This window comes from Sceloporus undulatus, chromosome 1 (assembly GCF_019175285.1).
Source record: "Sceloporus undulatus isolate JIND9_A2432 ecotype Alabama chromosome 1, SceUnd_v1.1, whole genome shotgun sequence".
Lineage (NCBI taxonomy): Eukaryota > Metazoa > Chordata > Lepidosauria > Squamata > Phrynosomatidae > Sceloporus > Sceloporus undulatus.
The window spans coordinates 283,926,007-283,953,522 of NC_056522.1; the positions used below are offsets into that span (position 1 = coordinate 283,926,007).

Sequence of the window (27,516 nt, forward strand, 5' to 3'; positions counted from 1 at the left end):
CCAAGAAAACCTCAAAGAGAGAAACTCCCTGTTAATTATGGGGATCTTACTTCTGCATAAAAACATATATAGGATTCTACTGCGACACTTTCACAGTGAGAACAACTGAATTTTCAATAGATTTGGGGTATTATTTTTTGGTTCATTATGTTGATAACATCCACATTTGAAGGAATGTCTAATATACCTGTATCAACAAAAAAAAAGAGCTTCTGTATTTTAATACTGTATAATTACTTTCCAATAAGACTATCTATGCCCCTGCTCTGTACTACAGTTCTTTTGATTTCATTTTGCATCTTACTCTCTTCCACTTGCACAGCTTTTTCCTCATTTTTATTTTGAAAAGATGAGTTGACAAGGAATTTGGTAAACAAAAGGGCTGGCTGGCTGCAGCTGTTGAGAGGACAGCAAGCATGCACGATAACACATATGTTAAGATGAATCCACATAAATGTAAGCTGAATTGTATCTGCTACCTCTGCACGCTCTTCTCCACTACCTTCCTGCTTCCAAGCCATAAAAGACAAAGCAGGTGACAGCAGACACATAAGACCAGGTGGCTGTGCTGCAGTTAATTTGACCCAAAAGGAAATTACCCACTTGATTTAACAGGCTGTTCTGCCTTGCAAATAAGATCTATACACACATAATATAATCTTCTGTTTTGAGCACTAAGTGAAACAGGATAACATTCCTGTTGACGTCTACAAAGACATATTATCTCAACATACAGAGCTGCATTAGATTGAATCAATCTACTTCTCATATTTCACATGGAAACATATATTTCCCAGCCTACGACAGAAATCCTTTCAACTGGAGGTGGTGGGGACATCTGCTTACAAAGCACATGCACTGCCACAGAACTACAACAATATAGTATAATCCTCAAGTTATGTTATTGTAGTTATGCAAAGTTCACAGACTCAAGTGTACCCCAAATTCTTCCAAAAACACTGGATTTACACTGGCAAAACTTATTTATAATGTATTGCTGCCTGTGTACATGTCTGTTTATGTATTCAATACACTAAATGATGTTTACATGTTTGAATGTCATTTTTACAAGCAATGATTTTGACCACATGACTACTGTATTTTCCTAGGAAAGGCTCTTCACTTAGCTGGATTAGCACACTATTGAAAGCTGGATTCCACTGCTATGAGATACTGTCAAGTCATCATTTCCAGAACAACCCTATCAAGCTGTTTTCTCTATTCAGTATGCATGCCTATTAGAACAGCTTATCATGAAATTGCACTGCAAATGCAGTTTAAAACTTGTTCCAACGAATATTCAAGAGACGCATGACTCAGGTCTAGCTAATTAAACAAAATCCAACTGTTCATCAACAACTTTTAAAGGATGGACCATAGAACTACAAAGTCTATAAACGCAAACCAGGAAAAACATAAGCATGTTAATTAAGTCTCAACAAAATCAGTAATATCTTACATACCATGGTTTACATACTGGGATGAAATTTCAGTAATGAAATTCGCTCATTTCAATTCAAAGAAAACAATGCCTATGGGGAATCTTTTGGGAGAGCAATTTGGGAAAGCTCAGACATTTTCTAAGAGAGCCCCCAAAGGTTGGAAAGAGCCAACCTGCGGTAGCTCCACTACTGAACATTACCTGGCCTTGCTACTTCAAATGCCATTTTCATTGAAATGTAAACCTCACCAAGTCATGAAAGGAATGGAAAGACAAGTAACTGAAGGCTCTTTCTAAATTCTCCACTCTTTGCAACTGAAGGATTCTAAGCACTACTGTTGGGAAGCATTATGTTTGACCAGGAAGGGTTAATAAATTAGGAAGGATTAAATAAATAAAGAAAAAGAACTAAATCCAATTAATATACTAAACAAGTTTCATCTAGCCTGGATCTTAAATCAGAGTTTGGAGTAGATTTATAAGACCTGGTTAATAGCAGTCATAGCTAGTTTCAGTACAAATTAATTACTACAAGTGTGATATACAGTCAGCAAAGCAAGGGATGGAAGAGAGTATATTCCTGAGGTTAGCTCCCAATTTGCAAGTTAAGATTTTTGGTCTCTATATTGAATGACCAGCACTGATACACAGCAGGCTAGTGATAAGAAATCAGTCTCTATTCTGTCACATTTCAATTCTAATTATGTTAAAAGCAAAGCCCAGTCTTGCATACAAACTAAATGGGTGAATAGCAAGTACTGCAGAATACTTTCACCACCAACCTGCTATGTTTCTATACTACATAAACAGGAAGAACCTTCACCTCCAGTTAATCTAATACAAATATGATGGGGTCATTCCTTTCCTCATAAGTACAGTATATATGGTTCCCAAACTTTGATTCTCTAGATGTTTGGGACTTCAATTTCCAGGATTCCTGGATGTTGGCCATGGTGACTGGGGCTTCTGGGAGTTGAAGTCCAAAAGTCTGGGAATCCCATAGCATGCACTAAGGATTTGTTAGTCTGACAGCAACTGTTATGGTCTACTAGAAATAGTAATTGCTCCCAAAATAAGCAAGGTTCTTTACTATAACTCAGACATTGAGTGGAGCAACAGTAGATTGTTTGTTGAAAGAGTGACAACTTGCCCTGGATCCTGGCTTATTTATTCTTGTTAAAATAAATTTGTGTTGCAAGCTAAACTTTTAATTAAAATATTCACTTACATTTTTGGTTATCTTTTAGTTATGTTTTACTGTAAGCCAGAAAAAAAGAAAGAAAGACAGAAAGACAGAGACAGACAGAGCATTTAGAAAGGCATAAACTGAAATAACTTCAGGGCAAGCAAGCAAGCAAATACAGGGCTCATCCAATTGCTGAAGAAAATACAAAATAGACTGTGTACTTTTTATTTAGACTATTTCCAATCTACTTTCAATAAAAATTCTCAAAAGCAGTTTACACAAGGCATATTTGGAATAACATGGTTTACAGTCTCAGCCAAGACAAGCTTTGACATGTAGACTTTCCACCTTAGAACAAAGAAACAGACTCACTCACCCTAAGCTTTCTCAGGTCTTTGTTAACTTTGAAAGCATTGCTGCCATTTCTGTAAAAGACTCCAGTATTCTCCAGGGAAATGTGTGGTTTTGCCCTACACTGCTAATCAGTCTCTTGCACATTTCCTCTTCTAATTTTTCTTATTTCCCATGCTTACACTCAAACTATTCTTACCCCAAATCTTCACATTCCACACACATTCAGTCATATTTAGAAGGCAAAGGCAAACCCCCTCTGAACAAATCTTGCCAAGAAAAGTCTGTGATAGGTTCACCTTAGGGTCGCCATTAGGTTGGAAAGGATCTGAATGCACACAAGAAAAACATGGCACTTAGCTCCTTAAAAAGTTTCCACAAAACATACATTTTCCATTGATGGGTATCCCAAAGGCTTCATACAAACATTAAATAACAATGGGACAAGATGGTACCCTGTGGCAGCTCACAGCTCAAAAGCCAAGGGAATGAAGAATACTGTAGTTATTCAGTGTGACAATCTGAAACCAACCTCAGGTAGGAAAAGAACCAACGCAGACAGGAACTGAAACAGTGAAATATGTCTTCAACACCCAACTCTTGGTACTGGTCCAGAAAGCCCAAACGTGATGTTATCAAAAGTTTATGAGAGGTCACATTTATCAACATTTACCAAAGCAATGTAATCCTATTAGACAGAGAGAAAAAGTGGACATCCACTGTCTGAACAGTGAACTTCTTGGGTCATGTTTAAGCTTTCTTTTGTAATTCCCTGATACACAATGGACTGCTGCCTCAAGAAAAACAGCTCAGCAACCCATGGCTGAAATATAGCTCAGTGTTTCTAGGCAAAGGTGAAGGAAACCCCTTGACATGAATATCTAGTAGTAACCGACTGTAGAGGGCAGTGCTCATTTCTGTTACTAAACCGAAGAGCCAGCATTGTCCAGGGAATGCTCTGCTGGTCATGTGGCCAGCATGACTGCACCAAATGCTGTTAACTTCCCACTGAAGTGGTACCTATTTATCAACTTGCATTTGCATGCTTTCAAATTGCTAGGTTGGCAGAAGCTGAGACTAGTGATGGGAGCTCACCCCAGGCTTTGGAATGCCAACGCTCCAATCTTCCAATCGTCAGAATTGACATCTTAACCACAAAGCCACTGCATTTCAGTGTTTCTATGCCAAAACAAAAGGCACAAGCAAATACAGGAACTCATGACTTTCCTCATTCAAGCCATCTGTAATACAGAAAATTCTTCCCCCTGAATTTCTCACAATTTTATAATTACTCTGACAATAAGAATTCAAAAATCTCACGATAGAGTCCATTATAACATCAGGAATAAAAAAATAACTAATTGAAAGAAATTAAATTAGAAATTAAATTACCTACTTTCTAACATAAAGGAGCAATCAGACTACATTTATTTTTAACTGATTGTCTTAAATTAGAATCTCACTATTATCTTAATTTCCAAAAATAAGTTCCTAATTAGTTCATTTATTTAAATGAGAGACCATGAGTCAGCAAATCCCACATTTCCCATCTGATCCTTTACTCAAAGTATACAGTACTTCCCTTGGATTTTTAAAAACTGCTTCTTGGTTTCTGTTGATCCTCAACTAGAGCATTTTGTACTGTACAATGGAGAATTAGAATGTTTAGGTCACAACATTAAAAGCTCGGGAAATAGAAACAAATATTTTGCTTTGGGGGAGGATCCTTTGTTTATTTTCATGGTTAAAGGATGACTGATTACTAGTTAAATTCAAGATTAATGGATGTTAAACCAACAAGTAGTTAGAATGGGAGTGGTCTTCTCTGCCTCAAGCAAGCCCTCCAGTTTTGTACACCACTCTATCGAGTACTTGATATGTACTAGGAAACTGAATTTTGAAGTACTTAGCCTTGGGACTATTCTTGGGATTCATGTGGGAATTCAACTAAAGGAGGGGGATAAGGAAAAAGATGGGAAGGAATTGGGAAACAAGAAAAGGGATTTTGGTAGCATAGATGGGAAGCTGAATTTTCTAAAAAATTCAAGCAACTTTTTCTTCTCTTTTAAGCTCATGACGGACAAAAGAAGGTTTGGAGTAAAATCATTGAAGACATTTTTCATGTTTAGTCTGTACGGGGTTTTATCTCAAACTTACACACTAATTTAACATAAATCTAATAGTTATTTTTGTCCTTTCTAACAAAAAATATAATTAAATTAGATTTCTTAGCATGTTAATGATTAACAAAACAAATGACCTCTTTTGTTCTAACTTTCTTTTCCCTGCTAACCATATTGCAGGGGCAAGGACAAGAAAAGTGAGAGTTACCCTAGCTCTGAAAATCAACCCAGTGCTGTTTCATGCATTTCATGGCAGATGGGACGAGAAAAAGGGGTGTATGACAACAGTCAAATCTCATAGTGTAGGGATTTTTTTTAAAAAAATGAAAATGCAATGAGAGTTGAGAGATTGAGAAGTAGACTACAGCAACAAGGATGGGAATGCTGGGTCAAAGAAATCCTCAAGATCAAAAGCCAGGGGTTTCAGTCATAGATGGAAAGCTATCCAGAGAGATGGTACATCTATTAAGACCTATGCAAGATGTCTCTTACAAATTTCTCAGCTCCATAAACCTGCTGTGCAGACCCGCCAGCTTCTCAGTCACCAGACGTCCCAGAAATCAAAGGAATGTTATGAATTTATATACTCTCCCTGCACATTACTGGAGGGTGAGATGAATTCCTGCATGTCCCTGTAGCTATTATGTAGAAGGTCTTCCTGATTTAAGTGTATTTGAGTATTGCACAGTTGTTAGCTAGTCTCTGTATAATTTTTTAAATTGATTTTCTCTAGGAGTGTAGCATTCTTAAAAGATTTGAGTCAGACATTTGTCTTTTCAGAATACCAGTAAACTGCCAATTAACACTGTTACTATCTAACTAAAATGTCTCTAATCATTTTCTCTTTTAATGTATCAATAAATAAAGCAGCAAAACAACACATTAAAAACTGAAATACTACAGGGTAATCTAATGAACCCAGGACAGCATAGTGGAATATCTTATGGTGGTAGTCAGACAGTGGAGATAGCACTAGACACCTGAATCTTTTCTAGCCTGGCTTTATTTTTTTCTAAATGCTTGGGATTTACAGCAAAAACATTTACATTTCTATATCACTTCATATTGAATTAAACACTATCTAAGTGGTTTACAATCTGTAAGCCAATTTTCTCCATCAAGCTGGGTACAGTACTCGTTTTACCAACATACGAAAGGACGCAAGTTTGAGTCAACTTGGAGCCCTCTGGGATCAAATTCACAATGTTGTGGCTGCACTACTGGTATTTAACCACTGTAGCAGCAGAGCTCCTTTCTTTTTCTCTTGCCTTTTCAGTGAAACAAAGCTGTAACAAATTGACTACATAAAGTGTCATACTGTTTACTCTTTTGGCTATAAGACGCCTTTGATACCTCCTTAGGTTATACAATATACCCTTAGTATTAATGGATTCTTTATCCACAGATTCAAGAATCCACAGCTTGAAAATATTTTAAAAGTACAGTAGAGTCTCAATTATCTGACATAAACGGGCGGGCTGATAGTTGGATAGCCAAAAATGTTGGATAATCTAGAGGGTCCAAGAAAGGCCTTGAAATCACTATGAATTGCAAACGTATTGAAGTTTTATTGCAGTAACAGTAAAAGTAACATTGCAGTAACGTTATAGGAATAACATTGTAATGTATAAGCAGTCCTCTAAAAATGTAAAGAAATCACTGATCAACATTGTGATGTACAATATGTACTGTATAAACTGTTCAGTCCTCTGAAAATGTAAAGAAATCACTGAGCAGCGACGCTGGATAATCCGGAATGTTGGGTAATCGAAGGTTGGATAATCGAGACTGTACTGTATATAAAATCCATAAAGCAAATCTTGATTTTGCCATTTTTACATATATATATATATATATATATATGGACACCATTTTACCATCCTTTGTATTTAATGGGACTTGACATCAATTTTGTTATCCACGGGGCATCCTGGAACCAAATCCTAGCGGATACTAAGGCCCCACTGCATTTTGCTCACAGAATGATAAATTATACAGTAATAAAAATTCTGAGTTCATTCCATTCATGTCCAGAATTGTTAAGACCTACATTTTAAAAAAAAAAATTAGGGGTAGCTATGCTGATCTTACAATAAGATGCAACAAAACCCCAAAACACACGACAATGATATCTTCATTAGTCTAACCAAGGACCTTATCACACATGGGGGAGGGGGTTGCAGCTCAGATCCACAGTCACTCCTTTTCTAGCAATGCAAAGCGTGATGTTTTTCCACACCAGATCCAGAGTCACTCCTCTCTAGCGATGCGGACTGAGGTTAAAACGTGTTGTTTTACCACACCTGGTTGTCTTGCTGTTGTACTTCCAAAGTGAGGGAGAAGAGAAGTCAGTTCGATTCCATGCAAGTCATGTGATGCGGACTCAAGCAAAGGGGAGTGAGTGCACATTGTATTACCACACCAGACCATACTTTGAGGGGTCAATGATTCGAATCGGCCCCCTTGCACATGCTCAGTGGGGTCTGGACTCTGTCCTCCTTCCCTGCCCCCTCCTTAGCTGTCATCCTTCATCGGGGTCTAGGAGAAGGCAGGGGATGATGGAATAGCTCACTGGGGATCCCTGGGTCCAGGATCGGGATGCAGGAGAAGGCAGGGGATGATGGAATAGCTCCCTGGGGGTTGCTAGGGCCAGGATCAGGATGCAGGAGCAATCAGAGGATGATGGGATAGGTGGCTGGGGGTCCCTGGGTCCAGGATCAGGATGCAGGAGCAGTTAGGGGATGATGGGATAGGTCGCTGGGGGTCCCTGGGGCCAGGATTAGGATGCAGGAGCAGCAGGGATGATGGGTTAGGTGGCAGAGGGGGCGAGATGGGGATGCAGGAGCAATCAGGGAATGAGGGGTTAGGTGGAGAAAGGGCAAGATGGGGATGCAGAAGCAGTCAGGGGATGATGGGTTAGGTGTCAGGGGGAAGGAGGGGAGCAGATGGGGGTCTAGAAGAAGGCAGGGATGATAGGATTGGTGGGAGGCTGAAGGAGGGGAGCAGATCGGGGTCTAGGAGGATGCAGGGGACGCAGGGGATGATGGGATCAGCTGGTTGGCAGAGAGGAGGAGATGGCATGAAGGAGGAGGAGGGGAATGACGGAGCAGGATGCAGGGGCCAAGGGGGTGGCATCGGAGTGCTTTTCCACACCAGAACAAATTGCAGTGCAATCGAAGGCAGCCTGGAAGCGAATTCTCTGGAGTCTCTTTTTTCCCGTTTTTACCAAAATGAGGGGTGACTTCAGAAACACTGCTGAAGCAATTCGCAAGCAGCGCCCATAGAAATCAATGGCATCTGATAAAACAGTCCCTTTATGAGGTGAAAACGCATCATTGGAAGTGCAATCACTTCGGAAGTGAGCTGGAATTGAGCCACAAAACCACCCAAAAGCTCCGTGTGATATACCCCCAAAATGCACAAAATATACCACCGTAGCTTTTGAAACACACTGGTTTCTTCATCAGATTTGGTGTTATGTGCCTACAAGTCATTTCTGACTTATGGCTACCTCATGAGGTTTTCTTGGCAAGTTTCTTCAGAAGCGATTTGCCAGCGCCATCCTCTGAGGATGAAAGTATGACTTGCCCAAGGTCACTCATTGGGGTTCCATGGCTGAGTTGGGGTTCGAACCTTGGTCTCTAGAGTCGTAGTCCAACACTCGAACCACTACACTACACATGTAAAAAAATCATTTGGGAGGTAGAATGATGGTGTCAGTATCTGAGTTCTGCATCTTGTGTGAGTTGTTTCCTTAGGTGCTATTTAAGAAGGTCTTGAGGGAGAACTGATGCATAATAATAAAACAAAATGCACTAAAATTTCCTTCTTCAGATTTCTATGGGCAGGTTACTGATTGTCAAAATAATATAAATAATATTCTGCAAGTAATTTTTAAGGTGTCTGTCTATTTCCTGGAAACAGGAAGCCTTTGTGACTTACAAGAACTTGCAATAGTTATTTTTCTGAAGTACAGTTCCTAGACTCCCCCCCTCCCATGAACATGGTCACTGATCATGGTGGCGGGGGGGGGGTTCATTTTTCACTCTGCACCATATTGGTGGCAGGGGGGAGGGGGGGGGGGGGGGGGGGAGATCAGGTCAGAATCAACTATGTTGGATTTCCTTAAGCAACCTCAATACTGTTTTTCATTTGGACAGACAAAACGCCCAAAAGTAGAACTGCAAACAGACACTCTGTGGAAGTATACAGAGACAGAATTATAAATAGAAACAGATAGGCCAACCTTTTTTCAGTCCATAAATAGCTTTCTCTCAAGGGAACTCTTGTTTATCAGGAAGGCTTGATTTGAAGATAAGAGAGATATGCAAAACGTTCTATACACCAAAATGGTATATATGGAACATCCATTAGTTTATAGTGGTCAACTGATACTAACAGATCCTGATACATCTGCCCTCTGTTAGATCTGCCTAAGCCCTCCAATAAACTAGTGGTACCCTGGAGGCCATGGTTCAAATCCCCACTCAGCTATGGAAACCTACTGAGTAATGTTGGGCAAGTCCCACACTCTCAGCCTCAGAAAAATCTGCGATAGATTCTTAAGTAGGAACACAACAACAACTTTGCTCAAATGAGATTTAAAAATTTAATTTCAAGATCCATGAAATTACTTCTAACTGCCTTCAAACTATATACCAATTCAACTTCAGAAAGAACTGTACCTTTAACATTTTGAAAAAGTCAAATCAGAGATCTCACATACATGCTCCACACACATTCACAATTCTGTGACACCTGTATTATTCTCCCCTTCAGTCATTTTTTCCCTCCAAATTAAAATTCACAGTGTGAGTTTCCTTCTCCTTGTAAATCAGTCTTGATCACTGTTGTTGTCCTTTGTTGTACCTTTCTTACTATTCCTTTTGTAGCTTTATAAAGTCTGTTTCCAGTTTCACCAGCCTAAATTTTTTGACATCAACTATTCACTCTGATTCTAGCACTGATTGTGTTTTCTATCAGACAGGAGTTTCTCATCATAGAACTTAGAAGGTATTTATTATGAATTCAAAACTATCTGGCTTGAACATCTCATTTAAAAAACAACAGTAGAGTGCACATGGAAAATATATTCAATCACCTCAAGCCTAAAACTAGTAGCAAGTTCCAACAAGAGTAGACCCACTGAATCAATGGAATTTATACAAGTACTGATTTATGAAATTTCCATGGATTCAATGGGTCTACTGTAACTGAGGCAGCAACTGGATTCAGACTTAAATGTTTAAATTTAATGTTACTTCAGATTTTTTTTAATCTTGAGTAACAATAGATGCTGACTGAATTTGTAAGCCCACATTTGCTGTATCTAATGCTGGATTCATACATGGAATTAACCTACTACAGTCCTAAACATATTTATCCAGAAGTTTGCTCTACATCAACTAAACATGCCTATAATTGCTCTGTAGCCATCAGATATTGCCATTATGGTATTGTACTCTACAGCTACTTTATAGTTGAAGTAATAGTATCAGACTACTATGTGTTAACAGTGGCTGTTTACAGAAACTACTAAGTTATAAAATAATAAGACCTATCCTCTTACCTCATCATTAGTGATGTTATATAGAAGTATCTGACACAGGCTTTTAGAAGGGGTGTGTGTGTGTGTGTGTGTGTGTGTGTGTGTGTGTGTGTGTGTGTGTATCAACAATACAACTCAGCTCCTACAGTGACATTCCCAAAATAATTAAAAGATTAATTCCACAAGTAAATAATTGTGCTGCTTCTTCCTCAACACACCTTATAAAATGCTTTGGTATTCTAGATCTAAAAAACATTTTTACCTTAGACAAAAGCTGGGCTGACAAGTCTTTAATTCTGTGAATCCTAGAACATCCTATTTTTAAACTGATACTATGCTGGCTACTACCCAATCTTCAGATAAGGATTTCAATAATGTAACATATTTTAGTCAAAATGTTAATCCTTTCAAAGTTGTCCATTAGCAGTTCAGTCATAATGATTTGTTGTTTTTGTCAGAAGAAATTCACAAATCTTTCAGAAGTAGACGGGGTCCCTGGTTTCAGCACTTACATATTCTTCACTAAGGCCCTGTCCAGATGGGCCCTTTGCGGCATGTCCACGACATGCTAGGGTTGCCTTGGGCGGCACGTGCACATGCCTTGCAACTCTAGCACACCATGCACACACCGCAGTTGCGCAGCACCATACATACGGCGTGTGCAACAATTACATCGCTGCTGCAGCGCGCAACTGCGACATAACTGTGCCGTCTTTGGCGCTTTGCGGCGCCACAAACAGGAGCCACCTTTGGGAGCTCCTTCTTTGCTGCACAGTAATTTGTATGCTGTGGCACTCCTGTGCAGCAGAGAGAGGCACCGAGGAGGCATCTCTTTTTGGCTGTCTGTACCCCGCCAAAGCTAGCCAAAGCTTGTGAATCATGAAACCAGTCTTTAAAAAAAAAAAAGATCTTGTATCACTATTCTAGAGCATAACTTGGAATGGTCTCTCGCTTTCTGCATCTAAAGGTAAGACTGGAAATCTCTGCCAAAACTGATATATTAGTACTATAGCAGATGATTTTCCTTTTCCCTCCTCCATATCTTCTTGCTTTGTGCCTTCATGTTGTTTCCTATTTAAATTGTACGTTGAACATATACATAAAGCAGGATTAGACTTGAAGAAAGGAAGCATGAAAATTGGAGAAAGGAACATCAACATCTAAGACAGGCAAATGACACCATACTAATAGCAGAAAAATAACAAAACTTGGAACACCTTCTGAAGAAAGTCAAGAAAGAAAGTGAAAAGGCATTAAGAAAACAAAACTAATTACCACAGGTTATTTACATAACTTTAAAGTACTGAAATACTTCAAGGTTTTCCATTGCCACAAGTCAAAGTCAACTTGATGGCAGTTAACAACATTCTTTATTTGTTTCATTTGTATGGTGCCTTTCTAACAGAAAGGGCCCAAGGTGGCTCACAGCAAACATAATGCAAAAGAATGTCTTGAGCCTGCTCCAACTGCAAGTGGGTTGGGATGACGCCAACCGCACAGCCTACTCCCAAAGGGGGCCATGCCGCCAGGAGCAGGGTTATCCCAGGTCCTTTTTTCTCGGGTCCAAAGGATGAGAGTGTGGCTTCAAGCCACTTTGATGGTGTGAGCTCAGTCCGTACCACCAAGAGCAGGATTATCCCAGCTCCTTTTTCCTCCGGTCCAAAGGACTAGAGTGTGGCTCCAAGTCACTTTGAAGGTGTGCGCCATTTCAATGCCATGGCTCTAAAGCAACTGGAAGCCACTTCATTTGGCCCATCTGTTCCGGGCCCTAGATAAAAAATTACTGTACAATAAAACTTAAAACAAAATAATCTAAGTACAGTATAAAATCCCATAAAAATATACAAAAGTTAAGCGCATGACTAAAACACACCTACTCCATAAAAACCACCCCTGGGATTATATATCAAATGCCTGCTTAAATATAATAATTACATCTGACATCTCGGCAATCTTATGTTGTCAACTTAATCCATTGTAATAATAGATTTTATAGGTTTTGGTAAAGCACCAACAAACAGGGTTAGCTCCCAAGTGAAAGCAAGTTAACAATTATACAGAGAGAAAACAGATGTTAATACTGCTTGAGGTAACTCTGTATGTTTTTTGCTATGAAAACTGCTTCAGTCAGCAGAAGGCTATTCCAGACAGAACAAGGCTTGATACAAAAAAATTGGTAGTAGACTGATGAGGAGAAGGAGAGAATGGTTTCTCAACCCATCAACCCAGACTTCAGTACTTTTAGTACATTCTTTCCAGTGGCCAGAAAAGTTCAGTACCTATCCCAAGGCAAGAAGTATAATGTGCAACATCACAATTATAGTGAAAATGGATGGGAACTCTCTAAAAAGTTTTTTGTTTTATAGTAGAAAGGTATGAAGTTGTCAGTTCAAATTGCCTGCTTGAGAAAGCACAAATGCTAGAAGAGTAAAAGAACTGCCAAGCAGCAGCATGCTTAGCCATTACAATTCAGTTTGTTTACATCTACGCTAGCCAGCTGAGCTAGTTCATGTTTTCAGTTTTGGATTAAAAAGAAGAAGTAAAAGCAAAACCAACTCCTCACCAGGGGGAGGGAAAAAAGAAACACCACAACATCTTGTGGGCTGAATCTTAAACAAGCTGCCTTTATTTCTGCAGTAGCTCCAGCCTCTTTCCTGACAGTAACTGTGCTTACAAGCACAGCAGCTGACTTTGGGCATGCTGACCTTGAGCAAATGAACGCGCTTAGCAGCATGTACTTCTGGCTTATTTCACTGCAGCAGTAAAACAGCCTCACCATCTATAGTAGTCAACCGTTTCTGGCCACCACCCCCTGCCTATTTTAAGATATACCCCACAACATTTCAGTGATGCACAGTTCAAAGTGATAGAATAACATCTGAGGCCACATTCCAGCTCAAGTTGTTTACAGAGGAATCTTGTTCTTGTTCCCATGCTCTGCTTCTTTCATCAATGAGTAGATTATCCTCGCTGGAACTACACAATACTTTTTACCTCTCAAACATGGTTTTACACTGTTTAGCTTGTTTTAAATTGTTGTATTGTTTAATGCATTTTAGTCTGTTTAAATTATCTTTTAGTGTTTTAATATTTTAAATTATTTTAACCTGTTTTAAGTTGCAAAATCAATTTGTTTGATTTTATTGTATACTGCCTTGAGATCTTTTAAAACACAGCACGATATAAATGTTTTAACAGAATAAAATAAAATTACCATCACATTATTTCACAATACTTCCAAAATAACAACTACGTCAAGAAATGTGAGAAATACTTACCAACATAAAAGAGCTAAATTATACAGGTGTATTACAAGAAAGGAAAAACATGTAAAGCAGCAGCTTATAATTTCTAGTATTATGCCACATCTCTAAATATATTTTGGTTCTAAATTATAAATGAAGTTTGCAACATAGATAAATGAAAATACCTGCTTCATCTGATTATGCCTTAACATCTTTACTGGACTTTAGCTTGGAAACATCCTCAGCTCAACCTAACCTCAAGTTTTCCCCAAATTCTTGAGTCATATTTAAGACCTAACTTTAATGCAACAGGCAGGAAAAGTTCTTCTTCCATGTTTTTACTATAAAACAGTAAGATATTTAATTCTTCAAAGTAAGGAATCAACCAGCTTTGTGGCATGTCATCTTTGGTCTAACCCAGGACTGGAAAATCCTAGTCATTCAGCAGGTTCTGTAAATGAGCAATTAACAGTTGTACTGAACAGTGTTGTTTTCTATATACAAGACTATTCAAAAGTATAATTCTTATTTTTTTATTAATATTATAGAAGCCTGTGTATTTGTATAATTTTCTCTGCTCTGGAGAACAGGAAAAAAGTCCTCTTCACTTCTTTAGGCCCGTTACAGGCCGGTCTTGGGCCACTGCCGGTTGCAGCACAGGGAAGCCGCTGCAGCCAAACTGCGCGACTCTCCCGCGCTGTAAAAAAGGAGCGCGAAAATCGCGCTCCTTCCGGCAACCCGGAAGAGACGTCGCAAGTGCCAAAGCGCGCACTCGCGACGTCTCTTCCGGGTTTGGACATCCGGACGCACAGCGTCCGTTACGTCAAGATGGCCGCGCCCATCTGTATAGGGCGCCGCCATCTTGGCGTACGGAATACGCGCGAGGGGCAAGGTGCATCCGAAAGCGCCGCCCCTCGCGCGTATTCACGGTGCGACGACAGCACCGCTTAGGCCCGTCTATAACGCGCCTTAGTTTCAAATTTTAAAAAATTGAGACTATATTGTCTGAAATCTATACTACTTATATACCACAGATATTTTGTAAGCATTATCACCAAACAGAGAAGGGCTACAAATTAAATAGCTGAAGTATAGTAAAAGTTCCATTATACCTCTTTGGTAGCTATACATTTTATGCATACTAGCTTCTGGAAGCAGTCCTCTGATAACAAGGCTGGAGGGAGATAATGAAAAAATCTCCTGTTCAGTATTCAATACCTATCTGAATTCAAGTATCCTCCTTTACATATGATAAAATTCATTAATATTATATATAGTGCTCAGAGATACAGAAATGTCTAAACTCCTCATTCTTAGAGTAACAATGGCAAAGGAGAGTTTATTTTTGCTCTCTACTTGATGGCTAAGGCTGCATCTGCCCTGCAAAAATAATATAGTTTGACACAGCTTTAATTACCATGACTGCATATTGTAGAATCCAGTGATTTATAGTTTGTTGTGGCACCAGAGCGCTCGGATGGAGGGCTAAATATCTCACGAAACTATGGAGCCACGGAAATTAAAGTGGGATCATATTGTGTTATTTCCAAACTGCAGGTGCACTCTTAGCAACAAGGTATAAGGTAGAGGACAGCAAATGAAAAAGCGTAAGTGAAAATTAACCAGTCAGAACAGTATGCCCCCTATTTCCAGAAGCATTGAATCAGAAAAATAGTTGAGAAACATGACGATAGTGTGTACGTGTGCACACAACTCTTCAAGTCAGCAGTTGATTTATGTTAACCCCATGTTATGGGGTTTTCGTAGGCAAGGAATACTCAAGAGGTGGTTTTGCCAGTTCCTTCCTCTGAAATATCCAAACATTTTAACAATACAAACAGATGTGTAGTAGTTAAATACTGTACACTGATATCCACTTCAGACCTTGATACTTGAGGGGAACACCAGAAAGAGAGAGAGAGAGAGAGAATGCCCGGGGGGGGGGGGGATTTTTCGTCAACAACACTCTGGTAGTAAATGCCCTGCCCCTGAAGGCTTGGATGGTACCAACATTGGCCTCATATTTATGCCCAGTTAAAATTTCATTTCATCAGACCTTTTGAACCTCAGTAATCAAGTTGGAGTTTTGGACTACTGAATTCTGAGTTTTAAGTCTGTTCAATTATTTTAATTTATTTTTGTATATCAGTTTTAAATTGTTTTAAATCTCTTGTCCTTACTGCTAAAATCTTCAAATATGGGAAGTGATGGAAATATTTTACTTAATTAATTATCACATTTGGAACTCCTAGAGCGCATCAGGACATCATCATAGCCATGCCCTCAGACAGCACAGATAATATATTATGTTAATTATATATCTTATTTTTCTAGTATTTACTGTATATACTCAACTATAAATGAACCTCGTGTATAAATCAAAGGCAGATTTTGAGGCCAAAATTATGGCTTTTGATATGACCTGTAGATAAGTCAAGGGTAAAACTTAGGAGCATGTCACAAAGTATCTAAAGGATAAAGCTAAGGAAAACAATATCAAAGAACTTACAATATTCCTGCAGGCATGACTGTTTGTGTTCATAGTAAAGGCTGGGTGGGTGATAGAGTAAAGTGGGAGGAGGAATCAGTGCTTCCAGGACAGATTAAGCTCTTGCCTTTCACCAGGGGACAGTTACTTTTTTGTATATGTGAGAGTTAAAATATAGCACTTACATTGACCTGTGGATAAATTGACTCAGGGTTTGGGGGTTAATTTTTTTACTAAAATTTCTAGACTTATACATGAGTATATGCAATATGTTTAACTAATATTTGGGTTGAAAAATCCATCATAAAACAGTGACATGTAAAAACAAACTGCTGATTAAATTAAGTCCAAAGGGTATGCCTCCAATCCCAGGAATGAGTTCAGTGACACTCACGGTACTTCTAATTGAATAGGTTTTAATTAGAAATGAAAACACAGAGATGTGTTACCATTTAAGCTACTGCAGTAAGCAACCAAAGAAAAGGAAAGCATCAGTTCCTACACAATTACTTTTTTCATTCTCTGACTTCCTCTATGCTAATCTATCATGAACAACAGTAAAACTTGAAGCCTCATTATATCCTCTTTCATTTCCCAAAGCAAGGAGAGTTCACCAGTAACCTTTATGGTCTGACAGTGCTCTTATTCAGAAAAGTGTTTTGCTTCCCTGTCTGTGTTCCTGCCTCTATCTGTCTGTGCCTTTAAGTTTCTTGTCAACTGAATTTCATAGCATTTTCTTAGGCAAAGAATATTCAGATGTAGTTTTGCCACTCCTTCCTCTGAAATATAGCCTTGAACACTTTGTATTCACTGGTGGTCTTCCAGCCAAATGACCCTGCTTAACTCCCAAATATCAAGGTCTAGTGCCTTTAGTTATTTAGTCCCTGTTACTACTATACCACAAACTATGAGGATATGTGTGTGTGTGTCTCACAGTATATTTTTAGGAGGGAAACAGCAGTGTGCTAACACTTTAGCTATTTATACTTTGCTTGCTCTAGCCCATAACCTTGCTATACTTCTTTTCCTTCTGTTTTGCCCTTTCTTTCTTTCTTTGACCATATCCTGTTTTCCTCTAAGAAACTCAAAGTAGCATCCACAAGTATCCTAGAGCTTTAAGAAGTCAGTTTTGTTTGGAAAATGGAAAATGGAACTAGAACAGGCACCTCCACATTGTTATCTAGACTAACAGTTTTAATATTCAATAATAAAGCATTCTTACTAAAGCAGCTAATTGTTCCCAAGTTATTTATTACAACTGGCATGCCTATCTTTCAATTACAGCATTAAAGCACTGTATCCAAAATACAGACAGACAGGAAAAGCAATACAAGAGAGGTGCTCCCAGATTGTTCTTCATATCACACCTGAAGAAAGGCCAGAACAAAATGCCCTTACTGGCTAAGTTTAATGTTCTTCTTCAGCATGCCTAGGGCCAAACAGCATCCATTTGCTCCATCAAATAAATCCATAAATTCATATCTGCAGGCAAGGTGTATGATTCAAACCTGGTTTTGATCCATTTCCTCTCATGTGTGTGTATGTGCCTTCAAATTTCCTGTCAACTTATGGTATCCCATGCATTTCATAGGATTTTATTAGGCAAAGAATATTCAGAGGTGGTTTTGCAGGTTCCTTCCTCTGAAATATTAATGGATAGTCTTCCATCCAAGTACTAACCAGGGCTGGCCCTGCTTAGCTTCCAAGATCAGACAGGATTTGGTGCCTTCAAGGTAGTTAGGCATCCCCCCCCCAACCAAAACAGTGTCATTTTCTCACATCAACAATAACTTTATTGCTTTAGCACAAAGTCACAAACTGCAAAAAGTACTACAATGCAATAAAACACATTACAACATTCATGGTAAGATCAAATCTACAAAGAGTGTTATGATAGATTTATTAAAGCAATAAAATATATCCACATTATAAACTTAGCTAATGATTAACTCATTATCTAACAACAGAAAACTCAAGAATGAGATAACTGATCTAGCTGTCAATCTTGTTTGTCACAGAAATTTTAGGCTTTCATTTTAACTCGTATTTTAGAACAGCAAAACCAAACCTTGCTGTTCAGTGTGACAAATTTATCTTTATTTGATATCATCATCAATTTATCATGATTTGCCCTTTCTGGAAGTTATTTTAATATGGGCTGCCACATTTTTTCCTGCTCAGCCAGAACTACAGGATACTAACTTTTCACATGAACCAAATCCTCTGCAGACTTGTGCTCACAAAGTCCCATCACAGCAGTCAGTCATTTAACTCAGCAAGAGTCCAGACAGGATGCATCAGAAACTGCCACTAAATGCCTCATGATTTGTTGTACTGTACATATTATTTTTTTGACTATCTAGAATTGGCAAATTACTACTGTATAATGTATCTTTGGTTATGAACATTTCTTAGTTAGGGGTCCCCAACCTGCTGGTGGGCATATTTGGAATTCTGGCAGAGTATGATGTGCCAAAATAGGGTTCCCATTCACGCAATACATGCAATGGTAGGTGCAACCAATCACAAAATACTTATTTCACAGAAAAGCAAACTAGTGATGCAAAAAGACAAGAACCTTGAGCCTAAATACAACACAGAGGTTGAGATTGAGAACTCAAATCTACTCCTCTTAACCTAACCCACAGTGTTATTCTCCACATTTCACTGGAAAGCAACAATTAAACTTTCTCAAATTCCTGAATACATAACAGACGTGGTGACTGAACCCCAAACTTATTTCTTTTAACCTGGGAGTCTTTACCCTTACCCACAGCACATAACCTGCATGCCCATTACATATTTCCCTCTTTACAGAGCACTTATTTCTCAGTCTCTCTCTCACCCCCTCACACACACACAATACAAACCCATACTCAAAACCAGGCACAAACACAAATCCAATTCTCATTTTTTCCTGCCCACTGAGTTATCCCACTAACTCTTTCCATTGCTACCCACAGGCCTCCTCACTTTCTCCTTTGGATTAGGTCTCCCCAGTTCTTGTCCAAATTCCATCTCCTAGTAGCAAGATCATCCATCCTGTCTCCTCTTTTTTTTTTTTTCCTTTCCTTTTTGCTTTGCTTTTCTGACAGCTATGAACATTTCAAACAGAAGTCTAGGGCTCCTGTTGACCATTATCTTTGCTTCATAAGAATATTTGGAAGTAAAGAGACCAGTATAAGAAAGTGCTTCCCTTTGAAGCACTTATGGCCACCCCTCTTAATATTTTATTGTGCTTTAAAATAGCATAAAATGGAACGAATCTGTGCAATCAGCAAGGCATATTAGGGACACAAGGAGAGTTATTTACAGGTACAGTTGTGCCTATGCGCACCATCTTATCTACATGATATATCAGAATATATGAACATAGTACCTTTCAGAACTTTGACGGGTTCCACACCACCCAAAAGTACGTGCTCGGCACGTACTAGGGTTAGGAAGGGGTGTCCTTTCCGGACGCCCCCTAACCCTAGTATGTGCCGAGCACGTACAAAATGGCAGTGCCCATTCTACATGGGTGCTGCCATTTTGATGTAGTGGACGCTTAGCATCCACACAACGCAGCACAGAAATGACACCACAAGTGCACCACTGGCACCTTGCAACGTCATAACTGTGCCGCAAAAAGAAACCGCTTTTTGAGGGTTCTTTTTGCTGCGCCGGGGAATCGCACGGTTTATCCGCTGCGGTTCCCTGGCACAGCAAACACTGGTGCCGGCAGACCACCCTTTTGGGCGGTCTGTAAAGCACCAATTAGTACCTTTCCAGTATCACATCTGACTGTTAATCAAACTGATATGCTTACCTAGTCTTGTATGCAGAATCAGAAAATTGTAATGCTCTGCCTCACAGAACAAATCCTTAGGATACATTTTATGTACCATTCCTATTAAAAATTTCCTGAACTGAGATCCTTAACAAATAATTTAATTATATATAAACATTGCAGGAAAGTAAAGGTTGCAAAAGTAACAACTGTAAGCTAGAATAAGAACAGGAAGATACATACCTGTAGTACCGAGACTGCAAATATGTTGAACAGACAGTCTTTGATACATGGCTAGCAGACCCAAAATCAATCACCTTGACTCTGTAAGGCTGTCGGACTGGATCCACTAACATAATATTTTCTGGTTTGAGGTCAGCGTGTATTAAACCAAGACTTTTTAGTTTTTTCAGTGCAGTGGCCACCTGTTGCAGAATAGGCCGTATTACTTTTAGCTGAAGAGGGCTAAATTTGTTTTGCTTCAGAAAGTCATATAAATTCTGTTCCAACATCTCAAAAACTAAGCAAGTATGATTCCGATGCTGAAAACATTCATAAGCTCTGACAAAATTAAACTCATCAGCATTCTCTGTACTTAGTCTTGCTAATATGCTCACTTCTATTTGTCCTTGACGTGCATAAGATGGATGGTTCTTTAGAATTTTGATTGCTACTATTTCATTCGTCTCTCTTTTCCAGCACTTCACCACTTGTCCGAAAGTCCCTCGCCCGAGGAAATCAAGAACCTCATAAGTACTTTTCACAGAGCATAAGACCTCATGATGCACTAACTGATAATCTCCATCACCACTTGTACCACTTGGTTTTGAATTTGCAGTCGTTGTTACAACCGTCACTGGGTTTCCCAGGTTTGTTTGCAACATTGCAGGCAATATAGGCAGTTCATCAACAATCTGCATTGTGTCACTCTGATTCTCCAAGTCTTCACTCTTACGCTTCAGTCCACATCGCTGAGGGCGGTCCAAGAAGTTTAGACTTTCCTGAGTGCCAGGCCAAGGTGCTTCCACTTGAGGTTGCTGTGCCTGCACTGCTAGTATCTTTGTAGCACCTGCAATATTTTTTAAAGCAACAGCACTGGTTTGCAACAAAAAATTATCTCTTTGAGGTCTGTCAAAAAGATTTGTAGCCTGTAAAAAAGTACCAAGCCTGCTGGGAGGCGGAACAATTCCAAAATGTTTACCATTCACATAGATCTGAGGGTAGGTTCTTTCGTGGTACACACAACTACTTGGTTCCACTTTGAGTTTTTTCACACTACAAAAGGCACTTGACTGAGTTTGATAAACATATGGTGGATAGACCAAGACTTGTGAGGCCATACCTGAAGCAGGGAAGAAAAGGGAAAGAATCAGTACACGTTGTATTCCCACCACCCCAATAAAAATGTCCGCTTCTAAATCTATGATAACATTTAAGTTTTAATTTTCAGGTATGTGTTTGGAGCCTCTGCCTATTCTGTGCACATAAACATGCAAATGATTTGTACATCAGGACTTAAACAATAGTGTTGCTGTATAATTTACAGTGTCAATACATTTGCTTCAATACTATCCCTCTGCACTAATCCTTACAGGGTAAGTGTAGGATTAGTGCAGGATTACGACATCTTAAATACTAAAACTGTTCATCTCATTCTAAATGTTTACCATTGTTGAGCTACTTCTTCAAGATACTAAAATAATAACACTGAAAATTACACTACAGTAATATTACCAAAATATATGATTAAGGACTTCATTAAAGCTGTTCTGGGAGCAAATTAATATCACAAATGCAAGTAAAGATTAAAACTTTCAGTTTAGACATCTTCCACTGTAGCACGTACATATGATGCAAGAGAATCAGTGTGTTGTTGTGGTCAAGTGTAGGAGTAGGACTTAGTATAACTTAGGCCTGTTACAGACAGCCAAAATAAAGCTGCTTCGAGTCACAGTGGAGGTTTGGTGTTTCAATGATGCATGTGTCCTAAGAGTCCAGAAGCCACACCAAAGCCACACTCCAGTCCATAGGGCTGGAGCGTGGCTTTGGTGTGACTTTTGGACTCTTAGGACGCATGCATCATTGAAACACCAAACCTCCACTGTGACTCGAAGCAGCTTTATTTTGGCTGTCTGTAACAGGCCCAAGGCTCAAATCAATCACAGCCGTAGAAGCCCACTGGGTGATGTTGGGCAAATTATACTTTCTCAACCTTGGAAGAAGGTAATGGCAAACTTCCTCTTCCTCTTGCCAAGAAAACCTCTGATAGCACCACCGAAGTTCGAGCTGACATTAAGATATTTAACAACAATACTATGTTGTACCTGAACTGGCAAGGATTGGAGGAGATATTTGAGGTCCTTTCCAGTTCTGTGATACTCTGTTTACATCCTACCATATGTTATAAATCCAACTCCACAAGGCTTGTTAGACTGGCTATTTGAAACAGAACATAAATCTTTGCTCTTAGAAGTTATCTCATTTGATCTGCTACTCTCTAGCTAAAAACCTGACAGAACACACTTTAAATCCAGCTCAGAAGCTCAGAAGTACAACATTAAAGTTACCCAAAAAGCAATTTCTAACTGAAGATTAAACAGGTCTCCTGAGTTTACTTAAAATTTACATCCTAACACAGTAGACATCTCAAACAATCCTCTTCTCTGTATCTGTATTTGCCTTTTCTAACTGTATGGTAATAGGTATGTCCTGTGCAAAACAGTACTGAGTCAAAGGCACAAGAACAGGACTGCATGTCCCTGCAAGTATTCCTAAAAGATAAAATTAGTTTTTAAAGATCAGGGAACAACAACATCAAAATAATTAACAACAACAACTAATAGAAAGTAGAAACATACTCCTGATTCTCAAGTGCCTACCAATATCCATGTGGGCATACTGAATGAATTTATTTATTTCAGTAAATAACTATTTATTTTGGTAAATTTGTACTATAAACTACAATGGATAAATTTAGGTTGTCACACAAAGAAATTTGAGTTTAGTCAAAACTAATCGAATATCACTCACTTGTGGTTCCTATGAGTGCATACTACTAAGTTAATGCTACTAAAAAATAGTGTATGCAAAAGGAAAGGGATGGCATAGAGCATTCTACTTCTGAGCCCACAATCATACATCTTTCAAGGTAGGGGTGCTTTAGCAAAGACAACTAGGGCTAAACAAGAAAACAGGGCTCTGTTTTGGTACTTTACTTTTTTAGAAGCAGTCCCATGTGGCCACCCCAGAGGGGTTAATATGGAGTATAGCAGCCAGCCCAGCTTCAGCTGGTCAGAGTGCTAGGAGAAAGAGGATGGGGCCTAGTAATAACAGCATGTGATGCTGTTACAACATTCTCTACAAACTCTACAAGAAAACCTCATGTATACAGCTCTGAACTTTTAAGAATGTGGGAAAAGCTTCTCTTCCTAACAGCCTTGAAAGTTCCTTATGTACTCTTTTTTGATCAAATCTCTGAACTAGCAAAAATATCCAGAGGCAGATGTGTTGGCCATATAACAAAATACAATAACATCCACAGTCCACTGATACATTTTACTAGAGCAATCAAAATGCACAAAACACATGTTGGAAGTTTTCCATGCTTAACAGCTTTGCCATATGAAGAAGCCAGTGCAGCTTTGAAAGCCTGAAACATGTATCTTGTGCATTTTTGGTTGGCCCAATAAAAGTATCACTGTTTTGGATCTCTGAACTAGTTACACTACCAAATTATCTGACAAAAACACAATGGTTAACTCAAGGACACTGGGGAGATAAAGGAAATCAATCTGTCAGAAATATTGTACAGTGATCCCTTACCGTATGCGGGGGATCCGTTCCAGACTACCAACACCCCCACGTAAGGCAAAAAATGCATATGCTCAAGCCCCATTCAATATAATGGGGCTTGTGCTCACGGCACGGTAAGCACGTATGCCATGGGCGCACGCACCATTGATTCTTTTGTTATGTGGCTTCAGCATAAGCTGAAATCCGTGTATAGTGCACCTGCGTATAGTGCAGGTGCACTGTATTTATACACCAATTCCCTATTGGTGTATTTATATATTTATTTATAGACCAATACACCAATTCCCTACAGAACTTCAGAACCTTTGGGTGCTCTTGCCTGCTATGTCAAGAAGATGATGCCAACGAAAAAAAATATTTTATTTATACTCTCCCTTTCCCCTAGAACTGGGACTCCAGAAGGCTAGAACTGTGGTCTTCATGATTTGGGAAGCGTATCAGGTCGTTTGTTAGCTTGATCTCTACATAACTCCAGATGCTTCAATCCAACTAAGTAAAATCCACTCACCCTGCTAAGAAAGGATGGCTTTCTGCAATTCTAATGTAGGGAAGACTCAGAATTTAACTGGCCAAAGTCTTCCTTCCAAACTTGGAAAAATACACAGATCAACATGCAGCTACCGTGACAATTCATCCATCTCTGCAATCCCAAGGCTGGCCACTCATCATATTTTAGGCAGCAGCACATTCACCATTATGAGCAAAAGTGTGGAGGTGTGTTTATAATAGTGTCAAGTAGGCCAATATTACAGACCAAGAAATGAGGTTACAAGGCAATGGTTTGCCCAAGCTAGAGGCTAAGAAGAGATTTAAAGAGCAGATCTTTCTGGCTGATGGTTCATCACTCAGACTTTAATCCAATATACAACTAACCAGGAGTAAGTCCCACTAAAATAAATGGGGGTTTCTTCTGACATGCACAGGATTGTGCAGTTAACCTCCTTGCCAGTAAATAGATCATGGGGAATATAAATTTGTTTTAATGTGTCTTTAATCAGTACAGCGAAAGTATTAATTGCAAAAGCGAATTCATCATAGCAGATTGAGCACAGTCCCATTAAGGAACTTCTCCTCATTCACATTTATAGGTTCTTGTGTTCCCAACAAAGATGTACTTCAACACTAAATATGTACTTTTAAGACTTCAAATAGAGTAACTGCAAAAGTGCCTACTACTGTAGTTTAACAGTGAAAAATCACAGGTGATTGGTTGGAGATTATGAATCCGGACACTATCCCCTGTGGAAGTCAAGTCAGAGTCTTCTCTGAATGATACCTAAGCAATAATTCTTGTAAATGTGAATAAACTGGACCATATGGCTGGACTGCTAATCTCTGGGTCGCTGACAGATCTGAGGCTAGCAGCCAAAGCTGCTCTGCCACAAAAGGAATGAGCTTTCATATGACCTTCAAGCTATTTCAAACAGTACAGAAAATAGAGGCATGTATTTTATTGTATATGCTTTTATTTATTCAAACATTTTTGTAATATTGTTATGATAAAAGTAAAAGGCAGTAAGGCCTATAATTATTCTTTTTCTACAACACTGTCAGTGTAAATATGCTCAATACATGAACAAAATAATAAACTGGTAATTCTGGCATGTTTAACAGGAAAGGAAAAAATAGAATGAAGTAGCAGAATGAAACAGAGGAATGGAAAGATAAATTTACAAGATTTAACAACAAGATTTCACACATAGTTCAAATACTGGTTTGGTGTCCACACCTGGATGATTAAACTCTGGCTTTAAAATCCAGGATATGCACCACCAAATAGCCTCTGATTTCACTCTTCCCTTGCATGTAAGCCAGGAAGCTTCTGTTAACTTTGATTTCTATTATGTTTGGAACATGGAAGTTAGGTTCCCTACAGCTGCCAAACTTACTTGTAAAAAGAGAGGCAAGAAACAGGAAGAAAGGGGTTCCCGCGCAAAAAGAAAGTTTGTGTATATCATGACTGAGTTAACCAGGGCAAGCCAAGGTCAATGGACCCATAATACATCATCATACTTTACTGTTATGTATGATTATACATAACCAGATTTTAGGCTTTACAAGATCTACTTTTTATTTTTTTTTACAGAACCCCAATATTGGGAGCTCAGTACAAAAGATACATGCTTATAATGAAAGAATTCTATGCTCAATACTTTGTTCAGAGTACTGGAAATGAAGGAGCTCAGAGTCTTTGCACCCCACATTCACTCCCAGTTACCTCACATTTCCTTCATTTCAGCAGTATAATTTAGAGAGAGAAGAACAGGTTGCATACCTGTAACTGTAGTTCTACAATTGGTCATCTGTCAATTCACACATTGGGATATTTTGCACCTGCACAGAGCATCTTCTAGAACAGATATACAAGCTTTTTGCCAGTAGTTCCACCCACTCTTTACTCTATCTCTCCCTGCTCCCGCTCATCTCCCTCAATTCCCAAGGATGCCACATAGCAGCATCCCCAGAACCAAGACACAGGACACATAAGGAAGTGAAGGTGAGCAGATTTGTGTGAGTTCACAGATGACAACGTGAAGTACTATATAGTTACAGGTATGCAACCTGTCCTCTTTCCTCATGGTCTCTGTGAGTCACACACTGAGAAGATTAGCAAGCTACTCACACAGGTAGTGTGAATGTCATGCCAGGCAAACCAAGTGCAACACTGAGCAGAAACTTTGAGCACAATGCATTAAATTTTAAGAATTCACTTCAAATTGGAAAGGAACACTCCCCTTCCAAAGGCCACATCAGTCCTTGAGTGGGCATCCAGTTTGTAGTGAGAAATAAAGATTAGCGGCTGCAACCACACAGTAGCCCTACAAACATCAATGGATGGATGGAAGACCACTCAAAAATGCATATGATGCAGCTAGCACGATGGTAGAGTGTACTCAAATTGGAGTGGGTGGAACTTTCTCTGCCAGTTTGTATATGAAATGAATTACGGAGACCACCCATTTCGAGAAGTGTTATATTAAAACTGGTTTACCAAGTTTCCGAGTTGAATAACAAAAAAAGTCTCATATTCCTTGTCAGATGTTTGGTTGGTATAGAATGCAAGGGCTCTATGAACATCTTGAAAATGTAGAGCATGCTCCAAGTCATAGATAGGGTTTTGCATCAGTTCCATACAGAATGATGGCCTGGTTCAAATGAAACATTCCTTAGGAAGGAATGAGATACCAGGACAAAGAATGACCTTGTCTCTGTGAAACCACATATAAGGTGGATTAATGCACAATGTGCACAACTCACTAGCCCTTCAAGCAAAAGTTATTGCCATGATGAAGGCAGTCTTCCAAGTGAGCAGACAAATATCACACGAAGTTCAAACAGTTTCCTGATTAGTTCAGACAAGATGAGTTTGAGGCTCCAAGCAGGGGTCAGTCTCAATACTGGAGGGTGCAAATTCTTGTACCCCTTCAAAAATTTGTGCACCAGAGGAGCTTGAAAGTAAGAGGGGAAACCTGTAGGAATTTGAGAATATGTCAAGTCCTGGCCTGAGAAGAAGAAAGTCCCTTGGATGACAAAAAAGTCACAAATTTC

General features: G+C 39.1%; 1 protein-coding gene across 6 annotated transcripts in view; it reads right to left on the bottom strand.

Moving 5' to 3' along the window:
- The window catches only part of HIPK3 (homeodomain interacting protein kinase 3), an 89,034-nt gene that overhangs the window by 40,004 nt on the left and 21,514 nt on the right, over positions 1–27,516 (bottom strand). For 5 of the 6 annotated variants that reach the window (XM_042470195.1, XM_042470283.1, XM_042470454.1 and 2 more), the window contains one exon: positions 20,398–21,496. In XM_042470195.1, coding sequence (XP_042326129.1) covers positions 20,398–21,494 — 1,097 coding nt within the window. In that variant the 5' untranslated portion in view covers positions 21,495–21,496. The remainder of the gene's footprint in view (positions 1–20,397; positions 21,497–27,516) is intronic. The other variant, XM_042470631.1, reaches the window with a different exon arrangement.